General features: G+C 45.2%; 1 protein-coding gene across 1 annotated transcript in view; it reads left to right on the top strand.

Moving 5' to 3' along the window:
- MAPK15 (mitogen-activated protein kinase 15) overlaps window positions 1-19,930 on the top strand; it is a 263,796-nt gene that overhangs the window by 140,874 nt on the left and 102,992 nt on the right. The window contains exons 6-8 of the mRNA XM_088461832.1: window positions 6,688-6,818; window positions 6,904-7,067; window positions 7,603-7,742. Coding sequence (XP_088317958.1) covers window positions 6,688-6,818; window positions 6,904-7,067; window positions 7,603-7,742 — 435 coding nt within the window. The remainder of the gene's footprint in view (window positions 1-6,687; window positions 6,819-6,903; window positions 7,068-7,602; window positions 7,743-19,930) is intronic.

Here is a 19,930-nt window from a genome sequence, read left to right as displayed (position 1 = left end):
GAACTGCTTTAGGACATCCCATGGTATCCCTGTGGATCCCTATGGACCCTGAAGAAGAAAATGAGTTATGGTAGATTTGCCTAGACAACTCCTTTTTCTTCAAGGTCCATAGGGTACACAGGGCACCCACCCTTGATGCACCTAGTTTCATTGGGTGATTTTGCTTTCAGTCACAGATTCCCTCATCTTTTGTAAGAGAGTTTCAGGTTTACGATTGCTCTTCCTTCTCCTCATTCCTTCTCCTGCCTTGAGGCTTGTTAACTAAACTGAAGTTCTATGGCTAGGAGCGGGGTATATATGAAGGAGGACCCAAGGAATCCTGGGAGCTTTAACTGTTTGGTGCCTGGCCTCTCCAGCCTTAATATCCTCCATGGTATCCTTGCGGACCTCGAAGAAAAGGAGTTATCTAGGCAAGTCTACCATAACTCATATTTTTTATTTTTATCATTGCATTGTTGTATTTCATTATTTACAACTCTGCTAAAGCAGTCAATGTTACTACCCTTAATATTGGCAGGTTAAAAGCTTGATTTATTTTTGAATATTGTCTTTTTAGATCTTTCAACCGATTTTTATATTTTCTTCCCTTTCTTTATTCAAAAATATTTTAATGGTGATTTTTCTAACAAACTTATTAATGCTTATATAGAGATCAAAAAGTTTAGGGTCACTAGGAGCAAACTAAGCTTTTTTTGTAACACCTTTTCCTCTATACTGGTAAGGGTCCTCTTACTTATTTAACATTTTTGTTTTATTGTCTTCTGCAGAATTATCTGCTTTAGTTTTATTCAGAGCTTTAGTTTTAATTATTTTTTTTTATTTTTTTTGTGGCTCCTCCCCTTTCCCCTCTCTTGACTCTATTAGACAAAATGACTTCCTTCTCGGTGAATTAGGTTGTTGTTGTCTAGGTTCATATCTGTTTGTAATTTTGAGATTAGGTCTCCTAAACTCATAATTATCATAGACGTCAGTACTAAATTCTGGAGCGGTGTTTCTCCACTGATTTCGCTTTCCATTGGGTTGGGACCAACCCTTCTGCCTAGTGGATTTTTCATACCTAGCAGTATATACATTGTCTCCATTACATCTAGTATAGTTGTTTACATTCCTATTTCTCCAATTATTATGATCATTGTTTCTACTTTTATTTTTCCAAACAGTCTGTCTCCATTTTTCTTTTTACTTTAGTGGAGGAGGTTTCAAGGCTATTAGGACGTTCCTCAGGTACATTATCTCCCCCTATTTTTAAGATGGTTATATCCTTTATCTATTTATTTTGTTTTTTTTGTTCTTAGTTTCCTTGTACTTTTCTCTATTTTAAGTACAATTTGTACTTCGGCTATTTTTACATCCTCTAGATCAGGGGTGGCCAACCAGAGGCAAAAAGCTCCATAAATATCTATAGGTATATCAAAGAGCCGATGGCATGCGCACATCGAAGGCGCACGTGCAAAAAGTGGCATGGCTTTGTGCCATCTAGGCCATGCCCCTGGTATGATTTTTGTAGGAGCATGTAAGGGCGTATGTACATAATCACTGTGGAGGTAACTATTAAAGGCAAAGAAAAAAAGACAGAACAATATGAAAAAAACTTTGAAAAAAACCCCGATCCACATAAAATACACTTAAACAAGCCAGATCCAATTAAAGTACACTGAAAAAGCCACTTCCACAAAAAATACATTGAGGAAAAAAAAACAAAAACAGATTCCCATAATACAATCCAGCTCTCCATGTGTCACTCCTGTCCCCCTCATGTCACTTCAGCCCCTCGTGTGTCACTTCAGCAGACCCTTGTGCCATCCAGCCCAGCCATCTTCTCCCACTCCACGGGCCATTCCAGCCCCCCACATGTCATAAATAAAATTTAAAAAATGCCCACTGCTCTTACTTTGTTGCAGACTGTCTGTGTCACGTAGGTAGGCTCTGACGTCTGTGACTGCATCCTCCTCGTGGCTGCAGGTTCAGTTACAAGTTGAGCACCGCCTCCTGTTTGCGACGTGACATCACCATGTCGACCATACATGCCTCCGGAGTGGATCAGACTGCTGCAACAAAGGACGTGCCTTTTCTGAACAGCTGCACGCCTATTAGAGGAGGCAGTCAGTGCCAGTCTGGGGAACCATCAGGGGAGCCGAGTATTGTCAGACCTTTTGGAATCAGGTGGTCAGCTTGATACCTCTCTAATGTTACCATTTCCCACCAAGTTCTATTTTCTTTCAAAATAGCATGTTCCAATTTTTTAAAAATATTACTCAAGTCCTTGTCCTCTATTTTATCATACAGAAGAAAAAGTGCGCAACAAGTCCCAAAGATCAGCCAGCAAAAAACAAATGGAAAGTTTTACCTTGCGTCCGTATGGTAGATTTATTCAGAATAAAAGTTACGTCTTTCGCTCAGGTGCTCTCAAGGTTACCATGTAGTCCTCAGTCTTTGTAGTAGATACAAAGTATTCCCATAGCCAATATCCGAAAGGGATTAGAAACCCACATTCTGTCCGCTCATTTGAAACATTACCATAACTCCAAAGAATGTGAAATAAAAAATTCTGGGGTTTAGAACAAATGTCACAAACTTGGAGACAGAGAAACATTGAGGCGAGGTTGGTGAAATCAGAGATGCGTTGGATATTCACATTATACTCTGGTTCCCATCAGCCTTAATGGTGAATTCAAACTCAAATGCTGTTTACATTGAATTGTATGGTTTATAATTGATGTATGCATAAGTTTATATACATTGTTATTATGCTTTTTAGGTCTCATCTTGGCCACTATAAAACACCGCCATTGTGAGGAACAAGCACCTTCATTATAAAGCTGGAATCATAATTTATCACTTTGGACTAGGGATGTGCAGGCTCGGACAGGTTCGAGTTTGCACGCCGAGTTCGGATCTATCCCTCCAAAAAAACGGACTTTGTCCAGGAATGATGATGTTTGTCCATGCAAGATGACGTTTTGCCTCTTTCTGAGTTCCATTTTTTTGGAGGGAAAGATCCGAACTCGGCGTGCAAACTCGAACCTATCCGAGCCTGCACATCCCTACTTTGGACACATTATGATCATGAATAATGCTGAAGTCCTTTTAAACATCTTGTAAAATCATTGAAGTTGGGATACGTCCGGTTTAGCGCTACTTGAAACACACCTGAAACACAAACCGGAAGTCGCGGCGGCCATACTTTATCCGGTCTATGGAACGCATGAGAGGAAATAGCGGTGGCCATATTCGATAGGGAGGAACAGATTACTGATTGATTCCAGCTGGGGTATATAAGATTTCAATCTACATAGCAGCCATACCCGCTTTTGAAAAAGGACATATCCGAAACACGTTAAGCAGCGGCTGCGGACTCTGCATAATAGTTTCAGTGGTACAAATTTCCATCTATTGGTCTCCCTGTGGTGAGCTAGGTGTCCGGAAACTGTGCTTATCCTGGCTGTTTTATACCATCTCAGTGATTGTGGGGGGAGTGCTGTGACTGTGGGGGGAGTGCTGTGATTTATGGGGGACAGCTGTGATTTGTGGGAGAGTGCTGTGATTTGTGGGAGAGTGCTGTGATTTGTGGGAGAGTGCTGTGATTTGTGGGAGAGTGCTGTGATTTGTGGGAGAGTGCTGTGATTTGTGGGAGAGTGCCGTGAGTTGTGGGGGAGTGCCGTGAGTTGTGGGGGAGTGCCGTGAGTTGTGGGGGAGTGCCGTGATTTGTGGGGGAGTGCCGTGATTTGTGGGGGAGTGCCGTGATTTGTGGGGGAGTGCCGTGACTTGTGGGGGAGTGCTGTGACTGTCGGGGAGTGCTGTGACTGTGGGGGAGTGCTGTCATTTGTGGGGGAGTGCTGTGACTGTGGGAGAGTGCTGTGATTTGTGGGGGACAGCTCTGATTTGTGGGGGAGAGCTGTGACTGTGGGGGGTGCTGTGATTTGTGGGCGAGTGCTGTGATTTGTGGGGTAGTGCTGTGACTGTGGTGGAAGAGCTGTGACTGTGGGGGAGTGCCGTGATTTGTGGGGGAGTGCCGTGATTTGTGGGGGAAGAGCTGTGACTGTGGGGGAAGAGCTGTGACTGTGGGGGAAGAGCTGTGACTGTGGGGGAGTGCTGTCATTTGTGGGGGAGTGCCGTGACTGTCGGGGTGTGCTGTGATTTGGGGGGGGGACAGCTGTGATTTGTGGGGGAGTGCTGTGACTGTGGGGGAAGAGCTGTGACTGTGGGGGAGTGCTGTGACTGTCGGGGAGTGCTGTGATTGTGGGGGAGAGCTGTGACTGTGGGGGAGTGCTGTCATTTGTGGGGGAGTGCTGTGACTGTGGGAGAGTGCTGTGATTTGTGGGGGACAGCTCTGATTTGTGGGGGAGAGCTGTGACTGTGGGGGGTGCTGTGATTTGTGGGCGAGTGCTGTGATTTGTGGGGTAGTGCTGTGACTGTGGTGGAAGAGCTGTGACTGTGGGGGAGTGCCGTGATTTGTGGGGGAGTGCCGTGACTGTGGGGGAAGAGCTGTGACTGTGGGGGAAGAGCTGTGATTGTGGGGGAGTGCTGTTATTTGTGGGGGAGTGCCGTGACTGTCGGGGTGTGCTGTGATTTGCGGTGGGGACAGCTGTGATTTGTGGGGGAGTGCTGTGACTGTGGGGGAAGAGCTGTGACTGTGGGGGAGTGCTGTTATTTGTGGGGGAGTGCTGTGATTTGTGGGGGAGTGCCGTGACTGTGGGGGAAGAGCTGTGATTTGTGGGGGAGTGCTGTGATTTGTGGGGGAGTGCTGTGATTTGTGGGGGAAGAGCTGTGACTGTGGGGGAGTGCTGTTGCCACGGTAGCAGATGTCACTGCTTTTTATATGATTGTTAAATGTTTTAAAATGTGAGTGCATTTAGTGTTTACTAAATTGTGTATTTTACCTGAAGGTCTAGTACACTAACTGTTCTCTTATTTGCTTTCCCCTGTTCTCACAATTATGTGATTCCACAAACAGGGTGATATTATCTTTTAGGTATATACAAGAAACTGGTTGGATACACAAAAATCTCTGTTTGAATAACTATTGGCTATGGGAATACTTTGTATCTACTACAAGATTGAGGACTACATGGTAACCTTAAGAGCACCTGAGCGAAAGACATAACTTTTATTCTGGTACTGTAATATGACTGGCTATGTGGTGTGGTACTGTAATATGGCTGGCTATGTGTTGTGGTACTGTAATATGACTGGCTATGTGGTGTGGTACTGTAATATGCCTGGCTATGTGGTGTGGTCCTGTAATATGCCTGGCTATGTGGTGTGGTACTGTAATATGACTGGCTATGTGGTGTGGTACTGTAATATGGCTGGCTGTATGGTTTGGTACTGTAATATGCCTGGCTATGTGGTGTGGTACTGTAATATTCCTGGCTATGTGGTGTGGTACTGTAATATGACTGGCTATGTGGTGTTGTACTGTAATATGGCTGCTGTGTCGTGCTGTAAAATGGCTGGTAATGTAGTGTAGGTACTGTAATATGGATGAAAGTGTAGCACTATAATATGGTTGTTAGTATGTTACTATACCATAGCTATCAGTGTGGTGTGGTGGTGTTATATGGCTGGCACTATAGTGTGGTACTGTAATATGGCTGGCAGTGTAGTACTGTTATATGGCTGTCATCTTTTTACCGTAACATAGCTATCAGTGTGGCTTGGTATTGTAAAATGGCCGGCAGTGTAGTGTGGTACTGTTATATATCTAAGTGTAGTGTAGTACTGTAATATGGCTGGCTGTGTGGTACTGTAATATGGCTGGCAGTGTAGTGTGGTACTGTAATATGGCTGGCTATGTGGTGTTTTACTGTAATATGGCTGGCTATGTGGTGTTGTACTGTAATATGGCTGCTGTGTGGTGCTGTAAAATGGCTGGTAATGTAGTGTAGGTACTGTAATATGGATGAAAGTGTAGCACTATAATATGGTTGTTAGTATGTTACTATACCATAGCTATCAGTGTGGTGTGGTGGTGTTATATGGCTGGCACTATAGTGTGGTACTGTAATATGGCTGGCAGTGTAGTACTGTTATATGGCTGTCATCTTTTTACCGTAACATAGCTATCAGTGTGGCTTGGTATTGTAAAATGGCCGGCAGTGTAGTGTGGTACTGTTATATATCTAAGTGTAGTGTAGTACTGTAATATGGCTGGCTGTGTGGTACTGTAATATGGCTGGCAGTGTAGTGTGGTACTGTAATATGTCTGCCTGTGTAGTGTAGTACTGTAATATGGCTGGCTGTGTGGTACTGTAATATGGCTGGCAGTGTAGTGTGGTACTGTAATATGTCTGCCTGTGTAGTGTGGGACTGTAATATGGCTGGCTGTGTGGTGCGGTACTGTAATATGGCTGGCTGTATGGTGCGATCTGTATGGTATGGTACTGTAATATGTCTGCCTGTGTGTTATGGTATTGTAATATGGCTGGATGTGTGGTGCGGTACTGTAATATGGCTGGCTGTATGGTGTGGTACTGTAATATTGCTGGTTGTGGTACTGTAATATGGCTTTCAGTATGGTACTGTAATATGGCTGGCAGTGTGGTGTGGGACTGTAATATTGCTGGCTGTATGGTGTGGTACTGTAATATAGCTGGTTGTGGTACTGTAATATGGCTTTCAGTGTATTGGTAAATAAGTAATGAGTAGACTGACAACCTGATGATGTCTGTTATGTTTGTACTACAGAAACTGATCTTCATGCTGTGATAAAGAAGGGAAACCTACTGAAGGACATCCATATGCGTTATATTCTCTACCAGTTACTGAAAGCCACCAAATTTCTCCATTCCGGGAATGTAATCCACAGAGACCAGAAGGTGAGTGGATGCCAACTAGGGTTGTCTAGTGTTAGGTCTGAAGGCCCCACCGTAGGTGACCGGTTATCTCTGTCTGTGCTCACAGCCATCTAATATCCTTCTGGATGCCGACTGCCTGGTGAAACTCTGTGACTTTGGCCTGGCTCGTTCCTTGTATCAGATCCAGGAGGATTCTGGGAACCCAGCACTCACAGAATACGTTGCCACACGGTGGTACCGAGCTCCTGAGATTCTGCTGGCCTCTCACAGGTATGTGGTTGGATAGTGCAGGAACTAATGTAATCCTCCATGGTCTCTCCTGTGGATCCGTCATGGCAGAGGGATGCCAGGTGCACACTAGACGATGGGTCGTATGATCTGGCTGGATCGGACGACGTATCGGGCACATAGTCTAGTGTCTACCCTCAATGTCACTGACTATGCGTGCTCCCGCATATAGTCGGCAACATCGCATGCAGGTCCGACCGGCGACATTGTCAGTGAGGGCCATGCTACTGAATGCAGCATGGCCTACTCTCCCGCGCTGTCGCTCCTGGCATCGGCAAGTGTGTATCCACTTGCCGATGCCGGCACCCCACCGGGACGCATCACTAACAACGTCTAGTGTGTACCGGCCTTTAATGTCAGTCTCAGGATGGACCATAGCGCATTTATATTGATGCATCTACATTGAGTTATATATTGTGGGCTAAATCAGCAAATCAAAGATCTCTACCGATTAATCGCCGATCAGGAGCTGGATATTTGGTGTTATGACACTAATTCTAGATGTCTAATCCCTCAGATACACAAAGGGCGTAGATATGTGGAGTGTGGGCTGTATTCTGGGAGAGATGCTGCTGGGGAAACCCCTCTTTCCCGGTACCTCCACCATCAACCAGATTGAGCGCATCATGAATGTCATCCCAGTCCCCACACAGGAAGGTAGGTCACATAGCGAGGTGGCCATTACTGGCTGTCTCAGGAGAGGTCACTACATTCGTGCTTGGAGCATTTGTGACGTGATTGTAAGGTGAAATGATTCCTGAGTATTGTATGTATATGAACATATGTTATTATTTTATTTATTTTTACTGGTTTTAATTGCAAAATAGCCATTTGTAAGACTAATAAGAGATGGTGTTTAGTGTATGGCAGCTATAACTAATGGGTGTACTCCCAGCGGAAGATGTATACTGTGATGCTCATTCCCCTGTGTTTTCCTATTTGTGTGATTACCTTTTTCCCACAGCAATGTACATAGGTATACTATAACACAGCAATGTACATAGGTATACTATAACACAGCAATGTACATAGGCATACTATAACACAGCAATGTGCATAGGCATACTATAACACAGCAATGTACATAGGTATACTATAACACAGCAATGTACATAGGTATACTATAACACAGCAATGTACATAGGCATACTATAACACAGCAATGTACATAGGCATACTATAACACAGCAATGTACATAGGTATACTATAACACAGCAATGTACATAGGCATACTATAACACAGCAATGTACATAGGCATACTATAACACAGCAATGTACATAGGCATACTATAACACAGCAATGTGCATAGGCATACTATAACACAGCAATGTGCATAGGCATACTATAACACAGCAATGTACATAGGTATACTATAACACAGCAATGTACATAGGTATACTATAACACAGCAATGTACATAGGTATACTATAACACAGCAATGTACATAGGCATACTATAACACAGCAATGTACATAGGCATACTATAACACAGCAATGTACATAGGTATACTATAACACAGCAATGTACATAGGTATACTATAACACAGCAATGTGCATAGGCATACTATAACACAGCAATGTACATAGGCATACTATAACACAGCAATGTACATAGGTATACTATAACACAGCAATGTACATAGGTATACTATAACACAGCAATGTACATAGGTATACTATAACACAGCAATGTACATAGGCATACTATAACACAGCAATGTACATAGGCATACTATAACACAGCAATGTACATAGGTATACTATAACACAGCAATGTGCATAGGTATACTATAACACAGCAATGTACATAGGTATACTATAACACAGCAATGTACATAGGTATACTATAACACAGCAATGTACATAGGTATACTATAACACAGCAATGTACATACAGTCAGGTCCATAAATATTGGGACATTGACAGAATTTTCAGACTTTGGCCTCTATTCACCACCACAATGGTTTTGAAATGAAACAAACAAGATGTGCTTTACCTGCAGACTTTCAGATTTAATTTGAGGGTAATTACATCCAAATCGGGTGAACGGTGTAGGAATTACAACTGTTTCTATATGTGCCTCCCACTTTTTAAGGGGCCAAAAGTAATGGGACTATCAACTCAAAAGCTATTTCATGGACAGGTGTGGGCTATTCCCTCGTTATTTCATTATCAGTTAAGCAGGTAAAAGGTCTGGAGTTGATTCTAGGTGTGACATTTGCATTTGGAATCAGTTGCTGTCGACTCTCAATATAAGATCCAAAGAGCTGTCACGATCAGTGAAGCAAGCCATTATTAGGCTGAAAAATCAAAACAAACCCATCAGAGAGATAGCAAAAACATTAGGTGTGGCCAAATCAACTGTTTGGAACATTCTTAAAAAGAAAGAACGCACCGGAGAGCTCAGCAACACCAAAAGACCCGGAAGACCACGGAAAACAACTGTGGTGGATGATAAAATAATTATTTTCCTGGTGAAGAAAAACCGCTTCAAGACAGTTGGTCAAATCAAGAACACTCTCCAGGAGGTAGGTGTATATGTGTCAAAGTCAACAATCAAGAGAAGACCTTACAAGAGTGAATATAGAGGGTTCACCACAAGATGCAAACCATTGGTGAGCCACAAAAACAGGAAGACCAGATATTAGAGTTTGCCAAACAATATCTAAAAAAGCCATTACAGTTCTGGAACAACATCCTATGGACAGATGAGACAAAGATCAACTTGTACCAGAGTGATGGGAAGAGAAGGAAAGGAACTGCTCATGATCCAAAACATACCACCTCATCAGTGAAGCATGGTGGTGGTAGTGTCATGGCGTGGGCATGTATGGCTGCTAATAGAACTGGTTCCCTTGTATTTATTGATGTTGTGACTGCTGACAAAAGCAGCAGAATGAATTCTGAAGTGTTTCGGGCAATATTATATGCTCATATTCAGTCAAATGCTTCAGAACTCATTGGACGGCGCTTCACAGTGCAGATGGACAATGATCCGAAGCATACTGCAAAAGTAACCAAAGAGTTTTATACGGCTAAAAAGTGGAATGTTATGCAATGGCCAAGTCCATCCCCTGACCTGAATCCGATTGAGCATGCATTTCACTTGATGAAGACAAAACTGAAGGGAAAATGCCCCAAGAACAAGCAGGAACTGAAGACATTTGCAGTAGAGGCCTGGCAGAGCATCACCAGGGATGAAACCCAGCGTCTGGTGATGTCTATGCGTTCCAGACTTCAGGCTGTAATTGCCTGCAAAGGATTTGCAACAAAGTATTAAAAAGTGAAAGTTAGATTTAGGATTGTTTAGTTTGTCCCATTACTTTTGGCCCCTTAAAAAGTGGGAGGCACATATAGAAACAGTTGTAATTCCTACACCGTTCACCTGATTTGGATGTAATTACCCTCAAATTAAATCTGAAATTCTGCAGTTAAATCACATCTTGTTTGTTTCATTTCAAAGCCATTGTGGTGGTGAATAGAGGCCAAAATATGAAAATTCTGTCAATGTCCCAATATTTATGGACCTGACTGTAGGTATACTATAACACAGCAATGGCATAGGCATACTGTAACACAGCAATGTACATAGGCATACTGTAACACAGCAATGTGCATAGACATACTGTAACACAGCAATGTACATAGGCATACAGTAACACAGCAATGTACACAGGAATACTATAACACAGCAATGTGCATAGGCATACTATAACACAGCAATGTACATAGGCATACTATAACACAGCAATGTACATAGGAATACTATAACACAGCAATGTACATAGGCATACTATAACACAGCAATGTGCATAGGCATACTATAACACAGCAATGTACATAGGCATACTATAACACAGCAATGGCATAGGTATACTATAACACAGCAATGTACATAGGCATACTATAACACAGCAATGTGCATAGGCATACTATAACACAGCAATGTGCATAGGCATACTATAACACAGCAATGTACATAGGCATACTATAACACAGCAATGGCATAGGCATACTGTAACACAGCAATGTGCATAGACATACTGTAACACAGCAATGTACATAGGCATACTGTAACACAGCAATGTGCATAGACATACTGTAACACAGCAATGTGCATAGGCATACAGTAACACAGCAATGTACACAGGCATACTGTAACACAGCAATGTACATAGGCATACTATAACACAGCAATGTACATAGGCATACTGTAACACAGCAATGTACATAGGCATACTATAACACAGCAATGTACATAGGCATACTGTAACACAGCAATGTACATAGGCATACTGTAACACAGCAATGTACATAGGCATACTATAACACAGCAATGGCATAGGCATACTATAACACAGCAATGGCATAGGCATACTATAACACAGCAATGGCATAGGCATACTGTAACACAGCAATGTACATAGGCATACTGTAACACAGCAATGTACATAGGCATACTGTAACACAGCAATGTACATAGGCATACTATAACACAGCAATGTACATAGGTATACTGTAACACAGCAATGTACATAGGTATACTGTAACACAGCAATGTACATAGGCATACTGTAACACAGCAATGTACATAGGCATACTGTAACACAGCAATGTACATAGGCATACTGTAACACAGCAATGGAAGCCTTGTTCCCTGCACCCTTTCTGGGGCTCTGTCTGCTGTTATAGAGTATGAACTTTGGAGCACCCATTCTACATGTTCCTCCTCAGTCTAATACCTTTGTGGAGAACATGACCAGCCTTTATCTGAGGCTTGTTGTGTAGACTGTTCAGAAATCAGAGCGGACGAACAGTTTGCAGCTAAATTCCAGGATGGTAAGGTCAATGAAGGACACTTACCTGTCATACAAGGGCTGAAGACAGGTGTGGATCTGGAAAATGTTAGGATTGATTTTTCTCGCTGGGGTCAATGGGTTCTCTCTGTGATCTTGAATGGTCATCTGACAATTGAGCGAGGAGAGATCAGAGAAGATGATTATTTATCCCAGCAGTTGTGACCGTCCACTTCAAACATTCCAATGATATAAACTAGTATCCCCCGAACCTGCACTCACCCCAGGTTTCTGCTCCTTTCTCTCTTTCTCTCACACTGGAGCCATTAGTGGAGGGTGGAACAGTGGGAATTGGTGACATGCCGGCTCCTTCCCCTCTTCCATCTTCCATTTTTGAGGATCATTAGCGTAAAGGAAGAAGTGTTGCTAAGTGTGCAGGTTTTGTTAATGGTCTCATCAGTTATGGATGGGAGCAGCCAGGTGTCTGAACTGTATTACCTACTGCCATATTTACTGTACTTTACACATGTACTGCCTTCCATTTATCACATTATGTACTATCATTTATTACCTTATTTATCACTGATTACTCTTCTCACCATTAGCGGTATACTTATTATCTAACTAGCACCTTCTAGAAGATGACAGCTAGAATTTGATTGGTTGCTTTGGACAACATCTCCACTTCTAAAAACTCACTTTAGTAAATTTACCCCTTAGTCTCCCTCACTCCCTTAACTTCCACCTCTAATTGTGCGTGAATTTTACTCCCTACTGCCGAAGTTACTGTCTACCACTTATCCACTGCTTTCCACTTTCTTTTATTGGTTACTACCCTAATTATTACTGTATTATGCACGGTGCGCAGTATTTGTCTCCATCACTCCCCCACCACTGATTGCGCTTCACCTGTACTATTTTTCACCAGGACAGGGCAGTCCTTTGGACTCGCCCTGGTTTCCTTCTTAAGGTGGTCTCTAGTTTTCACATTACTGAGGAAATTATTATGCCGGCCTTTAAATCCCCAGACCTTTCGGCAGGTGAGGCCTCATTGGATGTGGTACGTGCCCTCAGGATTTATGTGGACTGTACTAGTTCTCTTCGGAAGTCAGACTCCTTGTTTGTATTCTATGGATTCCACAAGAAGGGATGGCCAATAAACAAATTTTGGCTAGGTGGCTGCGAATAGCGATCTCTGAGGTTTACATTCATGAGGGCCTTCCAGTGCCGCCCTCTGTTACTGCTCATTTTACTCGGTCTATTGGTCCTTCATGGGCAGCTCCCCGTGGCGCCTCGGCTGTTCAGCATTGCAAGGCGACCATGTGGTCTTCTGTCCATACCTTTTGTGAGGTATTATGCATTTGATACATTTGCCTCTCAGGATGCATCCTTTCGGCGGCGGATTCTCCTCTCTGCACAGGAGCGTCCCCACCCTTGAGGAAACTGCTTTGGGACATCCCCAAGGTCACCCTGTGGACTATGAAGTAGAAAATGAGAGCGATAAGAACTTACCTTTTGTTATCTCTTTCTACAAAGTCCATTGGGTCCACAGGCCACCCACCCTGACTCACCTGTGCTTCAGATGGGCTTCGCTCTGGTCACCGGTTTTCCGTCTTCTTCTGTGAGAGAATGTGATTCTTTAGTGTTCAAGACTTTTTCTATTTTATCCTCCTCCGGCCTTTGGCTTGCTATGAAACTGAGGTGCCTCTGACCCGGGGGTGGGGTATAGGAGAGGGCCCTGTGAAGAAATATTAACTGTGTGGTGCCCGGATGACTCCCATCATCACCTATACCCCAAGGTCACCCTGTGGACCCTATGGACTTCGTAGAAAGAGAGATAACAAAGGTAAGTTCTTACCATATCTCTCATTTTCTTATTACGCTATTATCCCTATTTTACATGTATATCTGGATGTACATTTCTACCTCAACTTACTAATAGTATGGACTACTGGTTTTCTTATGTATATGTTTACCCTCTTGTTCCCTGCCTATTATTCACCATACCATATGTCTGTTTCTATGTTTATACACCTTTCTTTTGGTCCATTGTTATTGAGAACTACAAACTATCTCTCATAAAATTATTTGGGAATAAATATTATTTCTTCTTCAGGGTCCATAGGCTCCACAGGGATACCTTGGGGTGTAGGTGGTGAATCTGGAATCTGGGCACCATGCAGTTAAAAGCTTTCAGCTCCCAGGATGCACATGTCCACTCTCCCTATACACCCCGCCTCCGTCAGAGGCACCTCAGTTTAGTTGGTGCCCGGCCAGAGTCGGGTCACCATAACGCGGGGGCTGCTTAGGTACCCCTTAAGCTTTTTATTTTTATGATTTATTTACTTTTACTACAAATTGGAGCGCGCAGCAACAGACTGTCCGTGGGATGTCTTCGCTGCTGCTCCGTCACCCCTCCGGTGCCGCAACGCCAGTGCAGATCTGGGGATCTCAGCGGACATCCCGGGTCAGTGCTAGCCAAAGCCCCGTAGGAGGACCCAGACTGCAGCCGGACGCTAAGGACAGGTAAGGCGGGTCACCACGAGCGGAGACCCGCATGGGCAGTCATACCTCTGGTCTCAGGGGACAGACCGGAGGTGCCGAGTGTGGATGCAGGCTCCGGCCACCATGATCCACTAGACCACCAGAGTACACATGGTGCGGGAACCAGCGTCCCTGTGGATAAATAATCGGCAATGATCAGCTTCCCCGTTAAAGCGGCCCCTCCCGTCAGCTCAGGGCGCCATTCCACTGAGGTCTCTGTTCCCTGAGCTGCTTTCGTCCGACCACGCCCCCTCTGAGGTCTCCGGCGGCCATTTTCTCTAAGGCACAACCACAACTCTCAGAGATATGCAGGGACCGGTCCCCTTACATACCTCTCCCTGGAGTCAGCATATGTAGCGCTATAGCCTACCAGGCACGGAGTCTGTGTAGTTGATTGTAGTGCCAGTTTGCAGTTATATGTTATTTCTGCATTATATGTGACTGATGCTAGCGCTGCCTGTCTGTTTTCTATTCTACTGTCAGCATATATCTTTCCCTTTTTTTCTGACTTTACCCTAACATACAGGTGTATTCAGGGGTTTTCCTGTACCTCACATATATAGAACTAAGTAATTGTGAGGTTTGTCACATACAGTTGGTCGTTGCACTATGCCATATTTGGGCTGCGTGCTCCTACAGCTTACGCAAGCATAAGACAGGACCAGTATATTGCATTCCTACTAGTATCCTACATACTCGGTGGTTGCATTATACCCAGTGCCATATTGTGCGCCATATTACTCTGCAGCTATGTCTAGCAAAGGCCAGTGTAACAAATAGGCATCTGGACCCATACTGCTATCATGCAAGTTATGTGCTGCAGTCTTAAGTGAAGAGCATGTGATACAAGATGGGGCAGGCCCATCAGACAACCCATTGCTTTACTAGAGCCCCCCATGGCTTCATTTTCTCTGGTTCTGGCCACTATTGTGGACCGTCTGGTGGTTGCGGCTGTCAGTCCCCCTATGGGGTTATCACAGCAGGCTGTAATTATCCCTTTGGGGTTGCCACAACAGGTTCAGGCGATACAGGTACCTCCTGTGCCCCCGCCATGTATTGACATACTCTCTAACTCTTTGCAGAGTCTAATGGCTACATCTAAGCACTCTAAGCGTACTGTGTTATCGTCACAGTCCATGCAACTCTCAGATTCTGAATATTATCTGAGGAGGCCGTAGTTGCTGCTCTCTCTAACCCTGACTCGCCTCTGGAGGATGAGAGTCGGTCAAAAATGAATATTCCTGCCTTGGTACGAGCTGTCAGATCCATCTTATTGGTAGAAGATGACAAACCAACCTGTCAGAGTTCAGCCGGGGATCGACCGTCCCTTACCATCCCGCTGGCTTCCTCTGACTTCCCGGGCAGTCGGGCGGCTGGCGCGGCGACATGGGAGGAGCTGAGCATTCACCCTGTAGCTGTGGTGTCAGGCGGCCCGGTGAGTGGGGATCGCAGTTTCCGTCATGGGCGCCGCCATGACACTTTCCCTATGTCAGTACTTCCTTCCCTGAGTGGCCCGGCTGGTCAGCTGACGCCGTGGGCCTATCAGCAGGCTTCCAGGGGTATATATCCGGCTCCTGTGCTCCAGGTAGTTGCCTGAACAATCATTGTCGCCGCTAGTGTAATTAGAGGAGTCTCGTTCCAGGTTCCTGTGCTTCCAGTGTGTTTCTTCCAGAGCTTCTGAGCTATCTCACCACAGTGCCAACAGCCTGTGTGCAAGTTTAATCTCCATCTCTCCACAGTGCCTTTACTATCAACAGCCTGTGTGAAAGCTAACCTCCATCTCTCCACAGTGCTTTTACTATCAGCAGCCTGTGTGAAAGCTAACCTCCATCTCTCCACAGTGCTTTTACTATCAACAGCCTGTGTGCAAGTTCAACCTCCATCACTCCACAGTGCCTTTACTATCAGCAGCCTGTGTGAAAGCTAACCTCCATCTCTCCACAGTGCTTTTACTATCAGCAGCCTGTGTGAAAGCTAACCTCCATCTCTCCACAGTGCTTTTACTATCAACAGCCTGTGTGCAAGTTCAACCTCCATCACTCCACAGTGCCTTTACTATCAGCAGCCTGTGTGAAAGCTAACCTCCATCTCTCCACAGTGCTTTTACTATCAGCAGCCTGTGTGAAAGCTAACCTCCATCTCTCCACAGTGCTTTTACTATCAACAGCCTGTGTGCAAGTTCAACCTCCATCACTCCACAGTGCCTTTACTAATCAACAGCCTGTGTGCAAGTTCAACCTCCATCTCTCCACAGTGCCTTTACTATCAGCAGCCTGTGTGAAAGCTAACCTCCATCTCTCCACAGTGCTTTTACTATCAGCAGCCTGTGTGAAAGCTAACCTCCATCTCTCCACAGTGCTTTTACTATCAACAGCCTGTGTGCAAGTTCAACCTCCATCACTCCACAGTGCCTTTACTATCAGCAGCCTGTGTGGCAGCTAACCTCCATATCTCCACAGTGCCTTTACTAATCAACAGCCTGTGTGCAAGTTCAACCTCCATCTCTCCACAGTGCCTTTACTAATCAACAGCCTGTGTGCAAGTTAACCCTCCATCTCACCACAGTGCTTTTACCATCACAGCCTGTGAGCAAGTTAACCCTTCATCTCACCGCAGTGCTTTTACCATCACAGCCTGTGTGCAAGTTAACCCTTCATCTCATCGCAGAGCTTTTACCATCACAGCCTGTTTGCAAGTTAACCCTTCATCTCATCGCAGTGCTTTCACCATCACAGCCTGTGTGCAGGTTAACCCTTCGTCTCATTGCACCCTAGTGCATGATCTCCGGCCAGCAATCCGGTATATACTTCGTGGGATATCCAGCTGTTACCTCAGCCTACCAATAAATCTCCACACCTCTCTAGCCAGCACCTCAAGTGCCTTTTTCCAGCCAGGAGTTCTATCCCACTCCCCACGTGCCTATTCCAGGCATTACCCTTGGGCCACGGGTGTTTTGATTCTCTTTTTCCTGAAGGCCTTGGTCACCAAGTCAAAGGACCGTGACCTGCTTACAGGGAGCCGCACAAGCCCATATCCCGCTTGGAGGGGTCACTGGCGAACACCTCCTTGTGAGTTAGACTCCGCACCATTGACTAGGTCTAGCCAACGACCAAGACTTGTGGATGCGGAGATCATACGTCCAGGCCCCTCGCCTTCGCCTCCTCCCACAGCCTCAGACCTCGGCTTTCAAAAACCCGCCTCCCAGCGTGACACAACCCCTTTATCCAAGCACCCTCTGTTTAACAACAGAAAGTGGCTTCAGCAGAATTCTCTCTATCGGATCATCTAGCTGAACTCATGGCTGCAGCCTGGCAATCGCCTGGTAGGAGGTTTCATACTGACCTCGTGTTACTTTTTTCCTGTGGCTCATTGTGCAAAATGGGAAACACCCGCTGCGGTGGATTCCCATGTTATGCGTTTAATTAAAAATGCTACTTTGCCTATTCCTACAGTTGCTTCCTTAAGGGATCCTACTGATAGGAAAGTAGAAGCTTGCCTGAAATCGATATACTCTCTTTCAGAAACTGTTGCCCATCCAACCATGGCTATTGCATGGGTGGCTAAAGCTATAGAGAGCTGGGCTGACGCACTTGAAGATTCTTCCCTCAGATGCTTCTAAGGATCAGATGTCTTTTGTTGCTCACATTCGAGATGCAGCTTCCTATTTTGGAAAAGCGACATTGGATGCCAGTCTCCTAACCTTCAGAATCTCGGTCGCGGCTGTGTCTGCCCGCCCTACCCCGTGGCTACGCTCATAGAAAGCTGATACGGATTACAAGAAAGGCCTAGGAGGGTTGCCCTACAATGGGGAGATCTTGTTGGGCACAGACCTTGAAAAGATTGTAACTACTTCTACTAGGCCTCAGAAAGCCTAAAGGTCAGTCATTTCCTGGGCAGTTGGCTTCCACTAGAACCTCCAAACCCAGGACCAAGCAGACCTGGAACACCAGACGCCCTGCTTTAAAACCCGAACATAAACCCTCAGTCTGACGGAACGGGCCTCCCTCTGGAATATCCCAGAGTGGGAGGCCGACTTCTTCAGTTCGCCCAGTGCTGGTGATATAATACCACGGATACTAGGGTAAGAGAAGTGGTCTCAAACGGGGGCGCCCTCTCATTTCTCAGATGGTATCCCCTCCAGTTTTTCTACACAGGCTCTCATTCAGACCTGAACAAGGCCTTACAAATCCAGAAAGCCATACAGTCCTTGCTGCAAGCAGGAATAATTGTGTCAGTCCCACTATCTCAGTGAGGGACTGGTTATTATTCTGCTCTTTCTGGTTCAGAAGCCGAATGGGTCTCATCGGCCTATCCTCAACCTCAGATCCTTGAACAAATTCCTAAGGGTACCAGAGTTCAGGATGGTAACCCTACACTCCATCATCCTAGCTATGGAGCCTGGGACTTTATGGTATCTCTGGATATTCAGGATGCATACCTAAAGGTACCTATAGTGCCCTCACATCAACAATATCTCCATTTTGCTATACTACGACAACACTTCCAATTTCAGGCCCTGCCCTTTGGACAGTCCACAGCTTCAGTGGGTGTTTACCAAAATTATGGCTATCAGGGAAGCCCACCTGCATGGTCAGAGTGTCCGACTGTTACCATACTTTGATGACCTGCTCCTAGCAGGAACCCCAGAAGTGCTTCATCGCTGTCTGTAGTTAACATTGCATTCTTGCACAAGCACCGATGGTTAATCAACTGGAAAAAGTCCTCCCTGAATCCCTCATTGAGAATGATTCATCTGGGAGCCCTGCTGGATTCTCAGGATCAGAGAATCTGCCATCAGACAAGATCTCCACACTTCAACTACAAGTGCGCAGATTTCTCCACAGTCGCCAAGTGTCGATCCACTCAGCAATGCAGGTTCTGGGATCCATGGTGTCCGCCTTCGACATGGTGGAATATGCTCAGTTCCATTCCAGGCCTTTGCAAAGCCTGATCCTCTCAAGGTGGAACGGTTTACCACCATCAGATCAAAACTCAGACAATGGTGCTCTCTCCAGAGGTGCGTAATCCTAACAACGGACGCCAGTCTCCGGGGCTGGGGCGCAGTGACCAATCCACATTTTTGTCAGGACCGTTGGACATGTATCGAATCAACCCTGCCAATCAACATATTGGAACTTCAAGATGTCTACAGGGCCTTCAACCTGGCCCAGCACATACTTCACGGAAAACCTGTACAGGTTCAGTCCGACAATTCCAGAAAAGTAACGTCCATCAACCATCGAGGAGGCACTCTTAGTCGGGCAGCAATGACCAAAGTGTCACGCATTCTGACATGGGCCGAGGGTCACCTCCCGGCCATCTCTGCAGTGTGCATTCCCGGAGTTCTCAATTGGGAAGCAGACTTCCTCAGCCATCACGATGTGCATCCTGGGGAATGGTCGCTTCACCACCAAGAGGTGTTTCAACTCCTAGTGAACAGATGGGGCCTCTCAGAGGTGGACCTCATGGCCTCCCGACACAATCGCAATCTGCCAGTGT

The sequence above is a fragment of the Taudactylus pleione genome, unplaced genomic scaffold (assembly GCF_031769625.1).
Source record: "Taudactylus pleione unplaced genomic scaffold, aTauple2 ptg001108l, whole genome shotgun sequence".
Taxonomy (NCBI): Eukaryota; Metazoa; Chordata; class Amphibia; order Anura; family Myobatrachidae; genus Taudactylus; species Taudactylus pleione.
Note: the sequence above shows the minus strand (reverse complement) of the source record. Positions and strands in the feature narration are given on the sequence as shown.